At 43.4% G+C, this 23716-nt stretch overlaps 1 protein-coding gene across 1 annotated transcript in view; it reads right to left on the bottom strand.

Annotated features, from left to right (window-relative positions):
* Nucleotides 1–7850: 7850 nt before the first annotated feature.
* The window catches only part of LOC136675926 (leucine-rich repeat and immunoglobulin-like domain-containing nogo receptor-interacting protein 3), a 48399-nt gene continuing 32533 nt past the window's right edge, over nucleotides 7851–23716 (bottom strand). Inside the window, exons 2-3 of the mRNA XM_066652741.1 lie at nucleotides 9458–9973; nucleotides 7851–9335 (exon numbers count right to left, since the gene is read on the bottom strand). Coding sequence (XP_066508838.1) covers nucleotides 7992–9335; nucleotides 9458–9928 — 1815 coding nt within the window. The 5' untranslated portion in view covers nucleotides 9929–9973 and the 3' untranslated portion in view covers nucleotides 7851–7991. The remainder of the gene's footprint in view (nucleotides 9336–9457; nucleotides 9974–23716) is intronic.

Genomic DNA, 23716 nt, shown 5'->3' with positions numbered 1-23716 from the left:
TATCAATGGCATATTATATATTGATTAGTACATTTTCTCTGTGCTTCTGTGGCAGTATCTATGGCACTTGTTCTGCACTTATAAGCTTGCTTAGTTTCTCTGTGGCACTGAGTGTGTGTGTGTGTGTGTGTGTGTGTGTGTGGCTCTCTTTATCAGCAAGTCTGGATTACGTTTAGAGAGAGAGAGAGAGAAAGAGAGAGAGAGAGAGAGAGAGAGAGAGAGAGAGAGAGAGAGAATCATCAGCATTACATGGTCACATCACAGATCAATCCTGTCATCATAGACCAGAAAGAGCAAAAAGCCACAAGAAATAATGCCTTAGAGACAGAATGGCTTAAAGATAATCACAGTATGAACACTTGCAATCACATAATAAAAACGCATAAGCATTATATGTTTTTTTAAAGCAGCTGAAAGCAGCACACTGGTCCCAGGAAGACAAAGGATATCTATATAAATATTAGTAGACTAGTAGTACGTCTGGAGAATAATAATAATAATAATAATAATAATAATAATAATCAAAGCACATCACACCAGTGGGTAATCGTGCACATATGGCTCTTATTCATAGAGATCTGAGACCTGGATTAATAAATATTTTATATATATATTTTTTTTCATCCAATCCCACAGTATGATTAAAGCACATTAAATGAGCTTTTAAATACAAGAACACGTGTGCTCGGCGAGTTTTCTGGGATTTTAAGAAAGGCATGCATAGTTCAAATGCTGCAAGTTCACAAGAGAGAAAACCATTTCGAGAGTATCATTCCTGAATCTCTTTAACCAAGATTTATTTCTCATAAATACAAATATTAACAGGAAATGTGTCACCCAAACCATGGCACTTTTTCATCTTCTTCATGTAAGCCTACTACTATTTTATGTCAGGTTTTATTTTTGTTTTTCATAGTTAGCAAAAAGGCTACTAGCATTTTATTCACGTCTCCAACAAACACTGCTATGCTAACAGACTCAGGGCTAGCTTAGAACGATGTTTGTTACATACATCAAGTTCAGAAAATACTGATTTGTGAAAAAAAAAAGCTTTGAACATAAGATATATCTGGAAAATTCTCCTTAAAATGAGGCCTGTCCCTGTTTAATTAAACTAAAGCCCTCTGACTGTAGAGATTTTAGCGCTGCAATATCCTTTAAGGCTAACAGTCATAATTTGCTCTAAGTAAAACTGTTCTAGAGCATATGGCAGGTAATAAGCTTATAAGAAAAATCTGATAATGTGGAGGGAAATAGAGTTAATAGTTCCCTGCTTGGTTTAATCGGAAGGACTTGTGTTGTATTAGAGCTCTTCACCACCAGAGGGCAGTGGTGTAATAATTATCAACACGTATAAGAGTACAGATCATTTCCTTTATCTGAAAATGTATATAGAGTGCATTAAATAGTTTCTTCTCTGACTGAGGAAGAAAGAGTTATAAGGATGGTTTATTGTAGGCGATAAATTGGAGTCTCCATGTCCATTTCCCTAACCCCTAGGCTCCGCTCCTTTCTCTTTACTTTAATGTAAATGGAATCCCTTTAACCACCATTTGAATTTTCATCTGCCGCCCAGACACTTTAAAGAAAGGCTTTGCTTAAATAAAAGCTAACGCAGGCCTGATAGCTTATTCCCTAACACAGCTGGGGTATCACTGTACATCATTACCATGACATTGGAAATAGCCTACATATCCCTTTCTTATCTACATAAGATGAGAAAAAAGCCTTAGTAGCTTTGAATGAGAGGTGTTTTGGAGGTTATACACGCTGGAATACTGAGGACCTTTCCACATTAACCTTTAATAAAGGTCAAATTGACGCCTCAATAATAAAACTCTCAGTGACCTTGAGATGAAAGAGATGCATGCATACAAATTAAAACTGCCTTTATTTGAGCCATTAGACCACAGCTGAATAAATTCTGTGCTGGGGTGTGTGAAGTGGTGTCCTGTGGTGTGTGTCTGCAGATGACTGCTGGTAATGAGTTTGTTTGTGTGAGCAGTAGCAGGGACATGGGAAGTATGAGAGAGCTGGGGGGGCTGCAGCACACCACAATTTCAAGATGGTTTCACTGCAACTGCTTATAAATAATTCTAATATGACAGAGTTTTAAAAGAAATTCAGTGTTTTATGCATGTGGCTCTTTATCTACAGTGCACTGAGCACTATTTAAGTTAACACTGCATTTTGATTAGAGCCAGCAATATCATTGTATGACACTAGACACGACCTTGTAATTGGAGGTGACTTGCTGAAGCTTTGGTGCTGGATTGCACCAAAATCTGCCCTCAAGACAATTTATATATTAAGCCATTTCCTGTTAGGATGTTCAACAATCAGATTTGAATCTTACTGGCTCTTTTTGACCTTTTTAACAATTGGGAAATTATTAGCGCCCCCTCAATAAAAACAGCTTTCAACTGTAAATACTGTTGCCTTTGATATGCTCTTGAATCTTTCTTTGTAAATAAAATATGTATCCTTGCCCTCTCTCTCTCTCTCTCTTTAAAAAAAAAAGAGATATACCATGGTCCACAGGTGCTTGTGTGTGCAGGAGCCCGAAGACAAGGCCAGACTGATGAGGGGGCGAGGGAGCATTAGACCTACTTTCTGAACATCAGAGTAGAAAAGTTACTGCGAATGCCAGCATGAGGAAAATGTATGTCATCTATTTCAAATATATAGCATAGTATCAGTATTTTAACAGAATTAACAGCTGCTTTTCTGAATTGATTTTATTTCATGAATATATTTTCAGTTACTTGCATGTTACTGTGGTCAAAATGGCCAGTAAGTCCAATTTATTAATTTTTCACGAGCTTTCACAAGGTTTGTTTTTGTGCACCTTGCATTAAATATCACTATATGGTGTGTGTTTTTTGATAAAAAATAATTGTGGATATGGAAACAGTATATAAAATCATACTTTTGACTTTTTGTCATTTGTATTGATTAATTAAATTTAATATAAATAACTATAATATATAATATAATATAATATATATTGGATAAGCGGTTACAGATAATGGATGGATGGATGGATAAATAACTATAGCACCTAGTTGACAGTCATAGTTTTAAACACTGTTGTCATCCCCAAATTCAGCCAGTAGAATATGTGAAGCTCTACAGCTCCTCTGTAGACTAGGTCTTTAGTTATTGCTGCACAATGTGTGTCTGGGAGGCAGTTGTCAGAGCTTTGGTCCCTAGAGAGAGAAAACAGCGAGAAAGGGAGAGATAGAGAAAACACCAAAATAGAGGGAGTGAGTGAGAGAGAGAGAGAGGGAGAGAGAGAGAGAGAGAGTGAGAGAGAGAGAAAAAGGACTGGAAGAAAGAAAAAAAAGAGTGTGGAATAGGGAGAAAAGACTGAGACCTTGAATAAGAGTCAAAAACTAAGCAAGAGACAGAAAGAGAAAATTAGAAGAAGAAAAACTTAAAGAAATGTGAGGTAGAACTGACATGCAGGAAAGAGAAACAGACAAACAGAATGTGAGAGAAAAAGAATGGAGGAAAATGGAGGTCAAAGGGATTCCTGTCTGCCAGTCAATATTGCTCTCAGTAGGGGGCAGAGCAGAGTCAGTGACAGAAATGGAGCAACTCAACTGAGTGTGTTTGATGAAACCTGAAAACCGTCAAACGCTCAGAAGAAGATATTGCTCTGTCAGAACAGCGTTCCAATTGTCATGGTTTCTCCTTCCCCCTGATTCTACCTGCCTTTCCATAGACCATAAGTCATTTGCATTTCGGTATATTAGCTATTTCCATATAAGGTCGAACATATTGATCTTAAATAACTGTGAAGTTACATGCTTTTTTTTTTCCATGGTCAATTTGTCACTTCAGAAGAGGGAACACATCATGCTAACATGCTAACACGTCTCACTGCTGTACCGCTCTAAACCCCAAACTCTTTCCCTCAACTGCAAAATGTACCCCTTTAACATCTTTCAGCTGTGTGTTCTATATTCTGAAGTGTAAACAGGAAATCAATGCAGTTATGACAGAAATGTAGCATTGCAGAGGCTACAGTCCATTGATGCCATTGTAGGAGGGAAAAAAAGTGTCCACAAACTAGAGGTGGGTTGGGATATAGGGTCAGGTGATGCCGGGAGGGCATGGCTTCACATCCCGGCTGAGCCTCCTCTCTCTCCCTCCGCCACCACACCTACACACAGTGACTGACTGCACGGCTAAGGATCTAACGCTAACAGAAAGAGCTAAGAACCTAGAAAACTAGAAAACGAACTGGACCGACCAACTGAACGAACAACACCGAGTCACAGGCCACAAGGACAACATCGACTGTACTCACGACAAGCACACGCCAACCTACTTCACTGCTGATGATGTCGGTGAGGTCTGAGAACACTTAACTATGTTTCAAACATAAAAAATAAAACAGAGTAAAGGGGGTGGGGCACCAAATAAGAGCATTTTTTAAAAAATAGACTTAAAATCATCTTTATACCTATGGCTCTTTGGTTTATCAATCTGTTCTCAACACCAGCTCCCAGCTGAACCCCACAGTTCTTACCAACAGCACCAAACAGACACTAAAGGCTGAATTTAATATACATTTATCAGCTGAAGCATTTTACTGAATTTCTGTAAAACAAAGAATGCCAGTGAGGAGCGGCCACAGCTTACTTTCAAAGTCATGCTGCCATCATGTTTTGTCAACTGATATTTCGCTCTTGCAAAGTCATAATTACAGTTTTAAACTGTTAATACAGTTAATAAAATACAAGTAGAGGAGGGGGTGACAAACACGAATTACAGGGGGTCCTTGACTTACGACGTTGATCCGTTCCTACGTCGCGTCGTAAACCAATTTTTGGTGTAAGTCAGAACATACGTACATACTGTACGTAAATAACATACTGTAAGCACTTATCCTATCCTAACACCTATCCTCCTCGGTCCCGAGCCGCGTAACCGTGTATTCTTCCGCCGCGCAGCGCACACCACACACGAAGTTCACGTTACAACGTTTACGACGCAAAACCACTTAAGTCGAAACAAGGCTTTATACAGTAAATGGCAGATGTGTCGTAACCACTAAACATCGTAATTCGTGACTGACGTAACCCGAGGACCTCCTGTATTAATTAGAAAATATTTGCCTTATGCAAGACTGGCTTCAGTGAGGCCTTGCTTTATATGTTTATAATTCAGTCCATACTTTAGAAATTTTCTGTGTGAAATTTAGTCCTGAAGAATTGCATTTATTTTTTGTTGTTGCTAGCTAGCAAGCTAGTCTTGTAAAGAAATTCATGTATAACAGCTGGTGTAATTTGCTATCGAAATTATTTATTGATCTGGTTTCTTAATATGTTGTCCTCTTAACATGACAGCTGATTGGCCAAGACATGTTTTAAGTCTAAATCTGGCTTCCATATTTTAGTGCTAATGGTAAGAGGCTAATTGCTACCAAACTGTTCTGTCATGATTATGTCTGGGTATGTTCTTCAGTTCTAATCAACTGAACTTGTACTAATGAATTAAAAGATGGTGTCAGGGACTCCCTTGAGGGAAAAGGGCAAATGGCAAAACCAAGCTGATGAGAGTCTGTTAGAATGTTACTGAAATTGGTTGATAGTCTGTGAGTCTGTGTTCAACTGCATTGGAGCTGGAAACACGGTATGCTAACCCAAATTATTTTGGTGACTTGCTAACGGTTTTTGCCATTGTGAAACCAAATACCCATGGCCTAATTAGTGGCTACTTAACGTTATTTTTGTACTATATATATATATATATATATAATAATCAAAGTACTTGTAATTATAACTTGGGAAATAACCAGTATTTGTGAAGATTTACCTAAAACATGACGTCAGCATTTTTAGCAGTGTTGATATTACATCATATTTGACTTTTTACTGTCGCTGTAAAACGTTCTGTGGTAAAGGTACAGTATTGAGAACAGATAATTCCTCAAACACATTTTTTGAAAAACAGCTGGCAGTTTAAAAAAAAAACATTAATAAAACTACAAACAAAGAAACAACAACAAAAGATCAGTTCAAAATAAGTATAAAACACAGATCAAAAACAACATGTAAAGATACCTTCTACAGTCAAATACACATGGGCTAGATGGGTGTCATGAGTTTCATTTACATCCGTGGTCACCAGCCAGGGACCCCTCCCTCTTTGAGACCCAGTCGGGGCGTGGGGGATGGGGACTAATGGGGGGTGAAGACTGGGCAGGAGAAGCAGAGACCTTCGCACACAGGCCGCCAATGGTGTCAGAGAGTGTAAACCGAGATTGGAGTGATGGTTGATGACATCACCAAACACTGTGTCTCATAGATGTTCTGGGTGTCGTGTTGCATTGTAGTGATATATAAATCATGTCTGTGTCAGTGATATGATGCTAAACTTCTCTACACCATCGATCTCCAAGTCAATAAATGACGTTAAAAGACTTTCAATGGCGTTATGACACTATTATGTATGCTCTGTCATTATAACCCTTAAAGAACTGCCTTTACCTTCATCAATCCAGTGATTTTTCTAGTAATAAACCATATCTGTTATTGCACTTGATGCTAACAATGCCTGTGCCTGCAAATTAACATAATGAAATGAATGTGCATGAGGCATGGGCAACAACCATGATCAAAACATGCATTTCAATAAACATGAGAATCAATTGATTACTAAGTCAGTTAATCAAACACAAATTTTGTACAATGGTATAATATAAAAATAAAATTCGCTCTGGTTATATTACTATTTTACAATAAGCTGAAAATCAATCATGAGAAGCTCAAGTGTGGTGAGGAAAGCTTGTGTGGATCTTTCCCTGCATATCACTGTGAACGAATAAAGCTATAGTTGTTCCATCGAGCTGTGCCTGATAATAAATGCATATGGCTTGAGTGTGTGTGCTTGCATGTACTTGTGTGTATGCATACAGCATTTTCTGACATCAAATGGCCCAGACGCCCTTGCAAGCCTCCCCCCATGAAGGCTTATGGGTCGTCGGCTTGTGCCTTGGCCCAGCGGTGGGGAGGATATGAAGGTGTTAGGACCCCCATATCAGCCCTCCACCACTCTGGCCTGAGCACTATACATCCACTAATAGTGCAGCCAGTACCCACGGCTTGGCTTCCTAACCAGACCCTGAGGTCCTGGTTGCACGTTAGCTTATATCCACTGTGATGCAAATCTGCTACAAAGGTACCGTCGTACCACTATAGCAGCTGTGCACTCAGTGTTGCGGCCAGTGTGCTTGCCCCAACTCACACAGCACCTAATCGCAGACACAACAGAATGTCAAGCTCTAAATGATGGTATTGTTTTGTAATGCACCTTTTTCCAAGTAATTTTTTAATGCTAATGTTTTGTGAAGAAGTACAAATGGCTGATTACTTTTCAAAAAATTAGACCAAACATATCTTAGTAGTTTCTGGTCTCAAAGACTTTTTTACAGCCGTGACATGATGATCATGTTGGATGTTTCAAAGACATTATGGAAATACTTTTTCATATTTGAAATTTCTAAAGAGACCATCTGCATGCCATTTTCTTAAGCAACTCTATATTAAATGTATGTATTCATTAAAAGCGCTTTAGGTTTGGTTAGGGGTCCTGTTCCTCTTAATTGCTGCTCACATTTGCATTTGCAAAATCTACAGCAGTATTAATAAGATGTATTTTCAAAACTGTGGAACAGTGGCAACCAACCACCCAAGCAATTTTAGGGAAAGGAAACTTATACATTCAGCTTAGAATTCAAAGATCTTTGATATAACAATGTTTAAAAAGTGACTTACGGTCACGTTAATTATGATACCATCTGCTGCAATCCAAAGGCAGTGAGATCAATGTAAGCTTAATCACATTTAGTCCCTAAGATCAAATCTCGACCTGGGATCTTCTTGAAATTTTGTATCTGCTGCGTGTATATCTGCGAGTCAGCGCTGTGTGTTTGTGTTGGGTGTTCATGCCTCCCCCAGGGGGCCCCTGGCTGCGTTGTTTCATATCATTTTCATGTTAAACTTGCGGGTCCCTCCGGAGGTCCCACTGGTTGTGGGCCCCTCCGTCTTCCTGAAGGAGTACTCCACTGTGAAGTTGTTCTTGCGTTGGCCCCTTCCACGGCTCCACACGAACAACAGCAGGAAACAGAAGAGCACTACACCCAGGAAGGTGATGCAGCCCATGGCTGTGGACACCAGGATAGTGGTGAGGTCCAGAGTGAACTTTAGGAAGACACGTGTACTGTTTAGACCCGTGTCGTTGAAGTCTACTGCGTATAATGAGCGATTGGCAAAGAGCGCAGAGTCCAGAGGATGTCCTTTGACTGTCAGCGTGGCAAAGTAGGTGTCATTGCCACCTGCATTGCTTGCAATACAGATGTATGTGCCGCTGTCGGTCACCTGGGCGTAACGGATCTCCAGTGTTCCCCCTGGCAAGACTGTGATCCTGCCGCTGCTTTTCGAAGTGATCCTTCTCCTCTGTGGTGAGATCCAGATGATGGCAGGTGTTGGATCACCATCAGCACGGCACAAGAAAGAGACAGATTGGCCCTCACGTGCCGTCACTTGCTGAAGCTTCCGGTTGCGTATCTTGGGCTTTTGACAGGTGAAGTAATCAAAGAGTGCTGAATCTGTGAAACTGCTCAGCATGTTGCCTTGTACCTCAGGAGGTCCGGCACACACCGGCATCTTGCCATCAAAGTTCAAGGTACGTCTGCGTTGCAGGATCCATAGAAGCCGGCAATCACAAGACAGAGGGTTCCCGTCAACTCGAAGAGTCTCAAGGCTGTTGACAGAATGAAATGAGCGCTCCTCCAAGGTGATCAGCTCATTGTTGGACAGGTTGAGCACCCGGATCTGCCTCAGACCACCCAAAGCATGGGGTTCCACCGTCTGCAGGTTAGTGCTGACCATGTGTAGCTCTTTCAGCCTTATCAGATCTTTGAATGCCCATGGCTCCAGCACAGATATAGGATTGTAAGACAGGTTAAGAGATGTCAGGTAAGCAAGGTTGCGGAAGGAAGCAGAAGGAACAGCGGTGATGTTGGTGTATGTGATGGACAACCAAGACAAATTAAGGCCTTGGAAGCTAAGGGGGGAGATGTACTCTAGGTATGGCCAGTTGTCGATCTCTAGTCCCCTGAGAGCTGACAGCTTACGGAAATTTTGGTCCTCAAGGGCGGAGATGCTCAGATGTCGTAGTCGAAGCGTGACCAGGTTGCGCAGGTAGGAAAGTGTTTGGCCAGAGATGGAAGTCAGGTTGCATCTTTCTATCGTCAGGTCTTCCAGGCCTAGCAACCCTGAGAAAGCCTTATGGGAGATGTAGACCAAGTCATTGTCACCAACCTGTGGGACATACATGATGAAACATAGACGTTAATGTAGTATTTTCTAGACCCATTTTAATGAGGATCTTCTCCCTGTGATATGCTAATTCCACCCATAATCTATTAGTCTACCATTCTTACCTCCAGATGTTTGAGGCTGCGCAGGTCCTGAAAGGTGTAGTCCAACAGGATGACAATCTTATTCTCACTAAGGTCCAGGGTGGTGAGGTTTGACAAGCGAGCAAAGGCGCCCATGGGCACCAGCTTCAGCTGGTTTCCACGGAGACGCAATGTGTGGAGGGCCTGCAGACTGGCAAAGGCATTGGGCTCCAGCGTTGAGATGAGGTTCTCACTTAGGTCCAATTCTTCCAGCCGGGGGTACGGGACCAGGTCTCCTGGGGCCACCCAGTGCAGCCGGTTCCGACTGAGGTCCAGCAGCCGCGTCTCCGTGGGGATGCCCTCGGGCACGCCGGACAGCCGCTTGCGCTGGCAGGACACGGAGCGCAGCTGAGCTGCACATTCACAGCGTGGAGGGCAGCTCTGGCACACCGCGCTAAGGGCCAGCAGTGCCAGGCTAATGCCCAGCCAGCCAAGGCCCTGTGCGGTAGCCATGAGCACCCCGCCACCTCACTCAGGAGGGATCAGTCTACCGCACACCTGCAGAGAGGATAGTGAAGGAGAGGATGGATGGAAAACAAGAGACATGGAGTAGACCAGCATGCGGTTGGGGATCATGGAGGGGGAGAAAGACGGAGAGAGGGGGAAGTATGTAATTAGAACAGCTGTGCACTCTACATGTTCACCCCTTGAATAACTGCATGATGTGTAGATTAACACACGTTGTGGCAAGAGGTACTGAAACAAGGGATTTGTATCGTCTGTTGCACTTTGTGCCTGGACCTTGGCCGGGGAAACTGTTGAAAGGATGTCTGGGGTTGCGTGAATGAACTAATGTTGCTGTTTGCATGCACTTATGACTCACCTCACTGCACATACTGAACTCATCAAACCTATGGAATAATGCGAGCAGACAAGAGGATGTTCCCGGAAACCGTTTCTGAAACGCCTTCAGGAAGTCTGTGTGCAAGTGTGCATTCGCGCCTGCCTGCACAGACCGAGTGTGTCATTTCACGTTGAATAAATTAAAGCCGGTAGATTGTGTGCGACCTTCTGATTACATAAAAGGAGGAGATCTTTGTCGTGCCAGCAGAACAGCAGATGACATTAAATTCGAAAAGAGATGGGAGCTGAAAGAGCCATTGTCCTACGCTAATACACTGTTTATATTCCTCACATCTCACACTGAAGTGATGTAGTGTGGCTAAGCGGATGGAACAGGCCTATTGATGAATTACACATAGCCTCTTAACTTCTTACGTAACGTTAATTCCAGGTACAAAAAGCACCACAAAAATTCGCCTCAGCATCCTCACTGTGTCTAATAACACTGAAATCCATCTGCTCTGAGCTTATTGCGCCATCATGCTGATACTATCACAGGTGGATATTTATAAGGTAAAAGGAATAAGACATTCTGGATCATCATCAGCAAGAATTTCCATGAAATTCATCCACTCCGGAAGTACAGAGATCTATTAAACGCCTGAATCACGGGCCCTAATCTGAAATGAAATGAGCAGCAGGAAGCTAAATGGCTACAGCAACGTTGACGCACTTTATTCTGTGTAGAAAGTCAGTAAGAGTTAAGACAGAAGTCCTTTGCTGAAACTCGCAAAAAAGTGTTATTAGCCTCAGGCTCCCTCGGCAGTCCTACATGGCTGGACAAATCAAATACAACCAGTGTGAATCCCTCTCCGCCATGAATCACTACGCTACAGCAAGCAACGAGCGCTGCAATGCCTCAGCACTAGAGCCATTCACCAAGCTGGTTATTAAAACATACTTTAGCATTCTGCCCAAACAGCAGCAGTACCGCTGTGACTCAAGGTTGAGACCCAGCTGTGCCGTATGCTGCTCATGACCTGGAGGGCTTGGATTGAAAAATTAGCAGCATGTGCAAGACTGTGCCCAATCACCAGGCTTAAATCAACTCCACCAGAGTTTGTATTACCTTGCTGTGCACAACAGTGAGAAAAGGATTGCAAAATATATGGGTTCCTGCATTAATACATTGATTTTTACTACATTTTACAAAATAAAAAATGATCCAAAAAGCTTTCCTTTGAGTGGTTTCGCTAGAGTTATTTAAAGGGGACACATTTTTTTAATGCATGTGCACATTAACTTTGGATATCTGAAGCCTACCAATGCACCATGAAGCAAGAGCACCCGGGTATTATTCATTCATTCATTATCTGTAAGCTCTTATCCAGTTCAGGGTCATGTGGGTCCAGAGCCTACCTGGAATCATTGGGCGCAAAGTGGGAATACACCCTGGAGGTGGCGCCAATCCTTCACAGGGCAACACACCTACGGACTCTTTTGAGTCGCCAATACACCTACCAACGTGTGTTTTTGGACTGTGGGAGGAAACTGGAGCACCCGGAGTAAACCCACACAGACACAGGGAGAACACACCACACTCCTCACAGACAGTCACCCGGGGGAAACCCACGCGGACACAGGGAGAACACACCACACTCCTCACAGACAGTCACTCAGAGCAGGACTCGAACCCACAACCTCCAAGTCCCTGGAGCTGTGTGACTGCGACACCTACCTGCTGCACCACCGTGCCACCCCTGGGTATTATTATTATTATTATTTATTTATTTATTTATTTTTTTAAGGGTTGCCTAAATCAGAAAACATGGCCTAAAATAAGTTCTGATTTTGTGCTGCGTCTTACGTGTAGCGCAGGGACTTAAGGACTGTCCCGCCTCCTCGACTCATGTTTATGTGAGAGCACAAATACATATTAAATGGAGCAAAACCAACGAAAGAAAACAAGAACAGCGAACAGCTCCGGGGTCCTGGGACCTTTGAGCCCTGACTCTATGTGTTTGGTGTGTTCTCCCCATGTCTGTGTGGGTTTCCTCCCTGTGCTCCAGCTTCCTCCCCCGTTCCAAAAACTCACAATAGTAGTTGAATCGACTACTCAACAGTGTCTTTAGGTGTGAATGTATGAGTGTGTGGTGCCCTGTGATGGACTGGCGTCCCATCCATGGTGTGATGGGCCTTGCGCCTAGTGATTCTGTGGTGGCTCCAGACCCACCACAACCCTGAACAATGAATGAATGAAATGGCTTAAACATGGACACATTATTTTGTCATAGGGTCGGTCCAAAGCACTACTTTAACACAGCACCCAATTTTCTTTGAATGCTAATGGCACTAATGAGAGATCATGTAAGTGAACGCATTTAGGAACTTACACCATGAGGGTTTATTAGTTTATGAGTCTTACTCCAACTGTCCCCTTTCCAAGACTTCTCATACCTTCATGAAATTTGTAAGACTTAAGTTATAAACATTGATCTTACTGAAAAGGCTGAAGCTTGCATTGGGGTTTGACAAAAAGTGAATTAATAGAAAAATTTAAAATACATAAAAAGCTGTTTAAAAACTTAGAATCCTTGTTTTTTTTTTAAAAGCCAATTTAGCAGTCCGTGTCCAGTCATGGAATCAATCCATTCACCTACAGATGTCAGTGCCATTGAAAATGCATCATCCCCAACACACATTTGCAAATAGTTTTCAGCCTAATGCGGGGATCTTATAAAATCTTGATCAAGGATTTTGCAACATCCAGACAGTGAAGCAAATTAATTGGGAACATGGGAGGATTTTTTTTAAACAAGGGGATAATACATTCACGGACTAGGGGTGTGTATCAGAGCCCATCTAATCTGATTATTTGGATCTGAGTGGAGTGAGAGCTAATGAATGATATAGCTGCTGTTTGTGGGTTTTGGCACACACTTAAAGGTTGAGTCAGCAGGCACAGTTCCATCACACTCACAGACTCATGTGGGGATTCCAGCCAAGTCAGAATGCTCCCTGTAATTGCCAAATCCAGCACTCACTTTGGTCCTCACTGGGTCTCACGGGGTCATGTCAGTACATTAAACTCTCAGTAAGTTCATTTTTAAGGGGAAGGGAAAAAGCTGTCCAATTTTGTCCTCAGGAGACGACATGTGACTGGGTAGTTTATGCAGCACCATGCAATATGAAATATTGATCTTATATTTTTGCACACATGAATATCTCCAACATGAACGTGTATTGTTAACAATATGTTTTAGGCCACACTTTTGTTTTTAAACAATGTGAGCCACTTTCTGCAGGTCAGCTGGCGTAATTAGCATGTTCACTTTTTTAAATCGGCCGATAGAGGAGTCACCGCATGTGCATATTCATGTGTAATGCCACATCACGCTGTTAACAGAACAGTAAACAAAACGACAGACATGGTGTTCACTTGGACCACTTCAGAAAGGGTTAAAGGCACCATGTAGCACATTCATAACAGTTCTGTATGTGTTCAGATTAGATTAAATTCTACTTTATCATCCTTGAGCAGTAGAAAGCCAACAAACTACAGTTAGCATCCAACCTGAATTTAAAAATATGACGAGAGGTATTGTGTGTAAATAAGATTTTAGAGCCAATATGTTTATAGTTTCTGTTTTTGCCGGAGATTCTCCAGAATGAAGCATTTGCAATATACCATTTACTTATGCAGACATTGTGAAAAACGAGTGGAATTCCCCTTGAAAACACACTTTAGCATTCAGCCAAAGCAGAAGCAGAACTGTTTCCACTGCAGAAGTGAGGTGTGCTGCTGAGACTCAGGTCTGATACCCTGCTGTGCTATAGGCTGCCCACAGTTGGTGGTTCCTGTTTGGAAAAATTCATGTGCTAGACTGTACCCTGTCAATAGACTTAAACCAGCTCCTCCACAGTTTGTATTACTTCACTCTTTTCAGTCTGGGAATCCTTCTGAACATATCTTCAGAAAGAATGTGTCCAAAAGGGATGGCCCTTACGTTTTTACATGTGGCCAATTGAGCATAGCATTCTCCCATTGACCCACTACATATATCTGGCAGTGTGCAGTTTGTCAACCTTATTCCTCATTGGATCATTGGTTGCTATCTGACATTGGATGGCCATTGACTAAATAGTACATGTATTTTGTGTGTGTATATATACACACACACTGTGCCGTGGTGCAGCAGGTAGTGTCGCAGTCACACAGCTCCAGGGACCTGGAGGTTGTGGGTTCTAGTCCTGCTCTGGGTGACTGTCTGTGAGGAGTGTGGTGTGTTCTTTCTGTGTCCATGTGGGTTTCCTCCGGGTGCTCCGGTTTTCTCCCACAGTCCAAAAACACACGTTGGTAGGTGGATTGACGACTCAAAAGGGTCTATAGGTGTGAGTGTGTGAATGAATGTGTGTGTGTGTTGACCTGTGAAGGACTGGCGCCCCCTCCAGGGTGTGTTCCCACCTTACGCCCAATGATTCCAGGTAGGCTCTGGACCCACCGCGACCCTGAACTGGATAAGGGTTACAGATAATGAATGAATGAATATATAACATTTAAGGCATTCAGTCTGGCTTCTGAAGGCCTAGCCAATGAGAAAGCTAGCTTTGCAGTGGAGAAGTCTATTGCAGATATTCCCCAGGAATCATTAAGACCAGAGATTTGTGCACTCCTATTTTCAAACTAGCCTGTTTAACTTGGCAGTAATAGTGGCTGTCAGTCTGCTGACCACGTGACTGATATATCGTCAAGCCCCACAGTCAGAGCTCTGCGCATTCTCGAGGCGGAGCCTCCTTCCAGGACGAATCACATCACAGCCACTGCTTCAAGACGCTTGTGATAGTTAATTGTGAAAGAACGCTGTGGCACAGGAGCCATCCAGAGATGAAGCAGTAGCTTTAACTCACTGATGGAGGCCCTGACTGCAGTGAATACCACACATGCCGCCATGTCTAGACAGCCATTATTCAAATTTCATTATTCAACATCCCTCCCTCCTCCATTCTTCTATTCTTCATCCCTTCAGTCTAATTCTGGAGAGAGAGAGAGAGAGAGAGAGAGAGAGAGAGAGAGAGAGAGAGAGAGAGAGAGAGAAAGCACTCTTTTTCCACTTTGTCACTGATACAGAAGACAGTTATAGGCACACATTGATTTTCCTCTCGGTCAGTTTGGGTCATAAAACACACAGACACTATAGAAAACATATCTCTCTGACTGACCGCATCCCGTAATACACATTGTAGGCAAACTGAACGAGAAATCTGAGAAGCACACACGTCTAGGCACTTGCTCATGCATTCATACACACACACACACACATACACACAAACACTTATTTTGTTACCATATCATTCATTCATCTTCTGTAGCTGCTTCCTCCTGTTCAGGGTTGCAGTCAGCCTGGAGCCCACCTGGAACCACTGAGTGCAAGGCAGGAACACACACTCACACCTGTGGAAAGTTCACAGACAGTATCCTGTATCGCTTCAAAATGAAACGTGCCTTTTGGTGTCCAAATATGGGACAATTCTGTATTGTACGGTTGGGGTGGGTGTGTAACGATGCCCCTGTTTTGTTGTTTGTGGAAGTAAACAGACACAGACTGCCCTCCGCACGCTGGACTGGGGTTCAGTTTCTTGCCTGGGCCACCACAGTGCACTTTACTGCATTAGCCTACATCTGTAACGTGATTCAGGGGCGGCACGGTGGCACAGCAGGTAGTGTCGCAGTCACACAGCTCCAGGGGCCTGGAGGTGGTGGGTTTGATTCCCGCTGCGGGTGACTGTCTGTGAGGAGTGTGGTGTGTTCTCCCTGTGTCTGCGTGGTTTTCCTCCGGGTGACTGTCTGTGAGGAGTGTGGTGTGTTCTCCCTGTGTCTGCGTGGGTTTCCTCCAGGTGACTGTCTGTGAGGAGTGTGGTGTGTTCTCTCTTTGTCTGTGTGGGTTTCCTCCGGGTGACTGTCTGTGAGGAGTGTGGTGTGTTCTCCCTGTGTCTGTGTGGGTTTCCTCCGGGTGCTCCGGTTTCCTCCCACAGACGTTGGTAGGTGGATTGGCGACTCAAAAGTGTCCGTAGGTGTGAGTGTGTGAGTGAATGTGTGTGTGTCTGTGTTGCCCTGTGAAGGACTGGCGCCCCCTCCAGGGTGTATTCCCGCCTTGCGCTCAATGATTCCAGGTAGGCTCTGGACCCACCGCAACCCTGAACTGGATAAGGGTTACAGATAATGAATGAATGAATGTAACATGATTCATTTTATGGGAAACAGCACCTGCCAATATACTGTCTGCTCCAGGACAGGGGTCTGTGGATAATAAGGGGGATAAATAGGTTACTGAAGAGCAGAATGAGTACAGTTAGAAAATCTGTGCACGCCAACGGTGCCTCTCTGCTGTGTGAAAGACTCCTGAAATGAGGTTAGATTTGTCATTGTGAGCCCAGTGAGTCAGATTTCACCCCCAAAATAATTCTGCTGTGCACTGAAGTCTGAGGAGAGGCTCTGCAAACACACACGCACACACACACACTCACACACACACAGAGGGACTGGGATTGTCTCAGTTTGGGGGGTTAGGGAGGGAGAATTTGCTGAAGCTACTTTGAAATTTGTTCTCATCCTAAAAATAGTGCCATACACTACCACTCACCCCCCTACACACACACGCACACAAATATACACACACAGGCCCGATGGTGCTCTGGCTTTATGAGTACAATCTGACAGCCCTTTTAAATATGTGTGTGGATGCACGTGTAAAAGTTGGAAAATGCATAGAATGTACAAAACTAGAAACATTACCAAAGCATCAGCTCCCATCTTAGAAAAACAGGACGAAAAGGACCTCTGCTCTCGTTCTCGCTTCTTAAACTCTTAAAAAATGCTTTACACATTAGATTAGATTAGATTCAACTTTATTGTCATTGTGCAGAGTACAAGTACAGGGCCAATGAAATGTAGTTAGCGTCTAACCAGAAGTGCAATATATAACATTATTTACGTAATTTGCATAAAGTGCAGTTGTGATTATTTACATAAAGTGCAGTTGTGATATAACATGTGATATAACATGTCCATGATTTGGGTGGGTGACGTCCTTGACGGTGTTTCTTGCCCTGCCCAGGCAGCGTTTGTGGTAGATGTCCTCGACGGTAGGTAATTCGGTGCCTATGATGCGCTGTGCTGATTTTACCACACGCTGGAGAGCTTTGGGGTCTGCAACACAGAAACTGCCGTACCATACAGAGATGCAGTTGGTAAGTATGCTCTCGATGGTGCAGCGGTAAAAGTTCACCAGTATCCTGGGAGACAAGTGAGCTTTCTTCAGACTCCGAAGAAAATAGAGGCGCTGCTGCGGCTTTTTGATGAGGACGGACGGAGGAGTTCAAGGACCAGGTGAGATCACTGGAAATGTGGAGACCAAGGAACTTGAAACTGGACACCTGATCCACTGCAGTTCCATTTATGTAAATGGGGGTGTGAGCTTGGTTCCTAGTCCGTCTGAAGTCCATGATGATCTCCTTTGTTTTGAGTGTGTTTAGTGCCAGGTTATTGTTGTGGCACCATAAAGACAGATGCTGTACTTCATCCCGGGAGGCCGTTTCATTATTGTCTGTAATCAAGCCTATTACCGTGGTGTCATCTGCGAATTTGACTATGGTGTTTGAACAGAATCGTGCTCAAAACACAACCTTGTGGAACGCCAGTGTTCAAGGTGATGGTTGATGAATGAAAGTTGCCTAATTTAACAGATTGGGGTCTGTTAGACAGGAAGTCTAAAATCCAGTGGCAGAGAGATGTGCTGATGCCCAGATTGTTGCTACATTGCTATGATTGTATCCAGGAGTCTAAGAATGAAAGAAATATTGCATCCCGACAGTGGAAATTGAGCTGTAAATATATAATTTAAATGAATTATAATATATTTACATATATAAACTAATTAATTGTAATCCAATAGATGGCATGGCAAAAAACGACAAAAAAAATCCTAGTAAAGTATGAGCAGATGTCGACTAATAATGCCATAAAATGACATACAGCGCATGCTTTGATGCCTTTCCTCATCAGGGTAAAGATGAGCCTCATTTGAAAGCCCCTGCTGTTCTTCTCACAAATATTTTCCAGAATAAAATTAAATAAAAAGAGAATCAGGACTTGTGGTGTTGCTCAAAAATACCCCAAAACACAAACGCGAGTAGGAATTTAACAGCCCATGAGCTCTTTGTATTTATTGCAAGCTGATTTAACACCTTTCATTATGTGTGTAATGATGTTTCATAAGGATGCTTCCCTGGTCCAACACCATTAAGACTATCCTTGATTTACATTGATTTACATGTGTGGAGGAACTCATTTCCATCTTTATGCTGGAAGGAACAAAAATTATGCTAGACATGCTGCAAGCCCTCACACACCATAAAAACACATCTCAAGAAGCTCCACTATGGAAGTTTCTGTGTTATGTTAATCCCAAGGTTATAGACTAGTCATGGATAGTCATTAAAGTGGCCAACCTCTAACACTTTCTAAATGCAAAACTCCACATGAAATTGGTTTGTAATCACATTCACAGTCATACGTACTTAATCATGATTAGGAACCACAACACAAGGGGGTGCTATATAATCATTCATTCAGTCATGTATAGTCTGTAGCTGTTATTTGAGTTCAGGGTCACTTTGGGTCCGGAGCTTACACGGAATGCCTGGGCAACACACAATGGACAAGGGGACAGTCCATCACAGGGCACCACACACTCACCCTTTCACTCACACAGTCACACCTAGGAACACATTCGAGAAGCCAATGTCTGTTTTTGGACTGTGGGACAAAACTGGAGCACCTGGAGGAAACCTACGTGGACACAGGGAGAACACACCAAACTCCTCACAGACAGTATCCCAGAGAGGGATTTGAATCCACAACAGCAGGACCCTGGAGCTGTGTGATTAACAGCACAAGTTTTTGGTGATTTTGCTAAATAATTATTAGTTATCACCAGTTCTTCACAACAGTGAGTCTCCCGCAGGGGACTGAAGATAAGATTGCCTTAAGATAGGGTCAACACTGACCACTCAGTAGCCCAGTAATCGATTTACTCTTTTAATATTTAAGTAGGGTGACCAGACGTCCTCTTTTACCCGGACATGTCCTCTTTTTTACACTTAAAAAAATGTCCGGCCGGAATTTCACAAACGTCCGGGATTTTGTTTTTCTAGCGCTTACATAGAACTTCGAGAAGTTTCGTTCACAAACTAGTCCCGCCCTCCACTACTCCGATTGGTTCGCTTGAGTGAGAAGGGGGCGTGGTGAAGTGCCCTAAAATCTTCTGATTGGACGGTCTGACTGTAGAGCTACCGTTATTGGTCGATAACCTTCTCTGTAAACATTTAATTGGTCAGTCGGCACGTCAGTAGCCGTTGTTTACGTCAGGCAAAGCTCGTGTACCCACCCTCATCTTGAGCAGCTATGCCGAAACATAATTTTAAGTTCTCCTATTAATTAAAAAATAAATTCCCATCTGTAGCAATTCCCAAAATGATTAAATATATGAAAGTAATAAATTAATGTTTTTATGCTGCTAAAAATGCTGTTAAATATTGTAAAATGGAAAAATACAAGGAATATATTAACTACATTTATCTCCTTATATCTGGGCAACCCCAGCAAATTCTTTAATGGAGATGTACTATTGCCCCTTTCACACAGAATTTCTAGAGAAACTGCGAAATATTCGGGTCCGGAGATGTCCCGGAACGGTCGTTATGACATGCAGCTCACAGCGGGAGATTTTCTGCCTCAGGCGCGCTCTTGCAGCGGGAGATGAATCACGTGATTTAGGCGTGACGTACAGCGCTTGTACAGCGCGTGCCGGAGAAACTCCGGAACGTACAGCGCTGACTCAGACTTTACCCGGAACATTTACAAGGGCTCAGGAGAATTTAGTCCGTGTAGGACAGAGCAGAGAGAGAGAGAAACCTAGCATACCGGACCGAGACAGCTTGTTTATTTACTCATTTACAGATACCAGGGCTTTATAAACACATTATATCGGCGTTGAGCACACAAACAGACAAATCTAATGATTTTTTTTCCTTACAAAACATGAACATTGCCTTTAACTTGGAGTCTACTTATTCACACACTATGAAATAAGTCACCACCTAGTTATCATTTTAAATGCTGCCTAAATCAGTAGTTATTCCTGTCTGAAAAGTAGTTGGTATCATGAATTTGTTCAAGTCCTCAACCAGCGCACCATTAAATTTCATACTGCAGTCATTAGCCAGGTCCTGGTTGAGAGCTACAGTAATAAAGTACCCCCTTCTGTTTGTGAGTAGAGTGGTTAGTGAAATGTGATTGAGTTGAAGAGCTCAGTAATAAGGCCGCAGTTTAAAGGGTTAATAAGCTGTTAGAAGCAGGTCACCCTGATGCCCGAGGCTTGCCTTCTCTGCCACTGCTTCTCACTGAGGCCTGAGCAGCAGTAAAAGTCTGTAGTGCTGAAGTGCTGAGGCATGAGGAAAGTGCATAGCCTTCAGCCAGCTTCCCCTCTGCTCACTTTTCCACCGAGGGTCCGGTTCCTAGCCCCTCCAGAGCAACATCACACGGGTCAATACACCACCGCCATCACAGACAGAGAGAAAGAGAGACAAGGGAATCGCTCCATCACTCACACTGTAAATGGAGCAGGGAACTTGTGATGCCAAGGGAAAAGGGGAAGAAAGGAAAGGAATAAACGAGTAGAAAGGAAAAGGGCTGGGTGCTTGTGGATAGGTGTGTATCAGTGCGTATCATACTGTTTCCAAAACTGTGTTAGCTTATTGGCTCTGTGCCAAACAAGTCTGTTTGATCGGGTGTATACATTTTCTGTGGCCTCACACATAGGCTGTTATTAAAGTGACGCTAAGCAGATTCACTGCCACTGTGAGGGGTCCACATCTCAAGTAGAAAATGTGCGCTTGCTATGATCAATTTCTGTCCTCGCACTAACCCACACTGATCGCACACGCACACACACACACACCCAGCAACCAAGCAGTAAACAAGAGGAACAGAGCCACAAGATGAAAGCCCTGTCCCTGGCACACGTGCGGAGTGTGCACCACGCTGTTTCAGCCGCACACACTCCACCGCTCGCATCATCATGTACCTCTGATCGCCAACGGCAAAATACACTCTCACATCAAACCTTTAATGAAGAGGTTCAGAGCAGAGTGTGTTTCCAAATGAATCCAGTGGGCCTTGTTTTTCACCTCACTCAGGGTTTTGTGAACATGAAAATACAAAAGAACTCCTTCAGCTCCTGTTTCCAAATGTTAGATTTCTAATTAACATGAAGAAACATGATGAAAAGGTGGCACGACTACCAAAAAATACAGACAAAAACAACCCCAAGAATTAATGGATAACAAAATTTTTCAAAAGGTACATGGGCACAGTGGAACAAGAGGTACATTTTCCACTTGCCTTATTTTTAAACCAAACCCTGCAGCCCTCACTCTCGCGCCTCAATAGCTGTCTTTAGTGAACTGGCCACACATGTTAAACTAACAGTTTCATTGGCTTGATTCAGTGATGCTATTGCCTTATTGACTGAATCAGCGGTGCATTTTGCACATCAGCCACAAACCTCTGTTTTTTATTTTTAATAATTCATCAAATATTGGTCCCAGATTCGGAATGAATCATCACTCAGATCAGGTCTGGAAAGAGGTCTACTAATGGTAATGCTTGCTGTAGAGACAGTCACCCGGAGGCAACCCACGCAGACACAGGGAGAACACACCACACTCCTCACAGACAGTCACCTGGAGGAAACCCACGCAGACACAGGAAGAACACACCACACTCCTCACAGACAGTCACTCGGAGGAAACCCACGCAGACACAGGGAGAACACACCACACTCCTCACACATTCACCCGGAGGAAACCCACGCAGACACAGGGAGAACACACCAACTCCTCACAGACAGTCACCCGGAGCGGGAATCGAACCCACAACCTCCAGGTCCCTGGAGCTGTGTGACTGCGACACTAACCTGCTGCACCACCGTGCCGCCCCTGGGGGGATGGTTGTGTGTTCCAACATATATTTTATTATACTGAAAAAAAGCTATATGAGATAAATCAGACTAAAAGTGAATTCTCTACGTTTAGAAATGTCCCACTGCACATAGTTTGACCGGCCTCTGCAGGGAGAGTGCTTCAGCGTCAGTCTGTGGAGGAACTACCCTGTTTCAGCATCAGCTTGGGCTCTTTTATCTGTGTGTTTAATGCAGTGTGACAAGCTCTCCTCTAAAAGAGGCAGGCGAGGCAGGAGCCGCTCCCTAAAGTGGGGGAAAAGCCCAGTGTGAATAAAGAGGTGCTTAAATAACTCCTGTCCTCTTCTGAAGCAGGGTCTCACTGGGTCAGAGAAGAGAGCCAAAGCAGGAGAAGTGAATCTGATTTGTAAGTGGGAATAGGAGGAGGAGGAGAGGACAGGACACATTTTGGGCTGAATTTGCTCAGAAAGTGTGGGGAAAGCCACATGGGGATGTTAAGAAATGTGACTGAGTGGCCCAACACTTTTGGAGGAGTACACTACCTCCTGATTTGCTTATGTCAGCCACCAGTAGATTAACTTCATGAGGTTCCTCAGGTACAGGATCTCTCCCATGCTTGTTTCCACATCCCCTGGGAATAATTATAGAAAGAAGATAATACTCAGGGTTCGATTCCCAGCTTGGGCAGGAGCATCATATCACACTAATAAGATTTTGGGGATCAATACATGTGTACTGCTGTAAGCTTTCTGCCCAATGCCAGTTGTGTATATGTATGTGATACATACGCAGCTCATACGACAATGGTTTTAATGTAAATATAAACAGAAACGATGGAATTGGAAAGTTACATTTCAAGGCGTAGTCCTCCACAGAAAATGCTTGATAATTACATAACCGACAGACTTACTCAGAGGGGAGCTGAGGTCCTTGCCTCGTCTGTATGTGTGTGAGGTCACTGCAGCTGTGACCTAACCACGTCTTTCAGGCCTGGACACAAAGCTGTCCGTATGCGTTCTGACGCGCTGACACTGATGACTTACATTACGCTGACATTTGTGAATGTCTCAGTCTCTTTGTATGTGTGTGACATACAGATAATTATGATGGCTACGTTGTGTGTGTGTGTGTGTGTGAGAGAGACATTTTGGCCTTGCCATATTGTCAGTAATCCCGAGTAGGGGAGCAGGGTGTGTGTGCAAAGTATGGACAGTACGCAGGCAGATGTCGAACAGCTGGCTGGGTGAAGCCCTTCATGCTCTCTGGGATGGGTGAAAGAGCCCAAATTCTACATGTTTTTCCCCAAGGTTACTATCAGAACACTGATAAGCAGCCCTATATTAGAGATACCCAACATTTGAAAGTAGTTTGAGGCAAATGTGTGATCATTTAGCTGTACTGTTTGTGGAATGCTAATTGA

This window comes from Hoplias malabaricus, chromosome X1, assembly GCF_029633855.1.
Source record: "Hoplias malabaricus isolate fHopMal1 chromosome X1, fHopMal1.hap1, whole genome shotgun sequence".
Lineage (NCBI taxonomy): Eukaryota > Metazoa > Chordata > Actinopteri > Characiformes > Erythrinidae > Hoplias > Hoplias malabaricus.
This window is presented reverse-complemented; position numbering and strand designations above follow the sequence as displayed.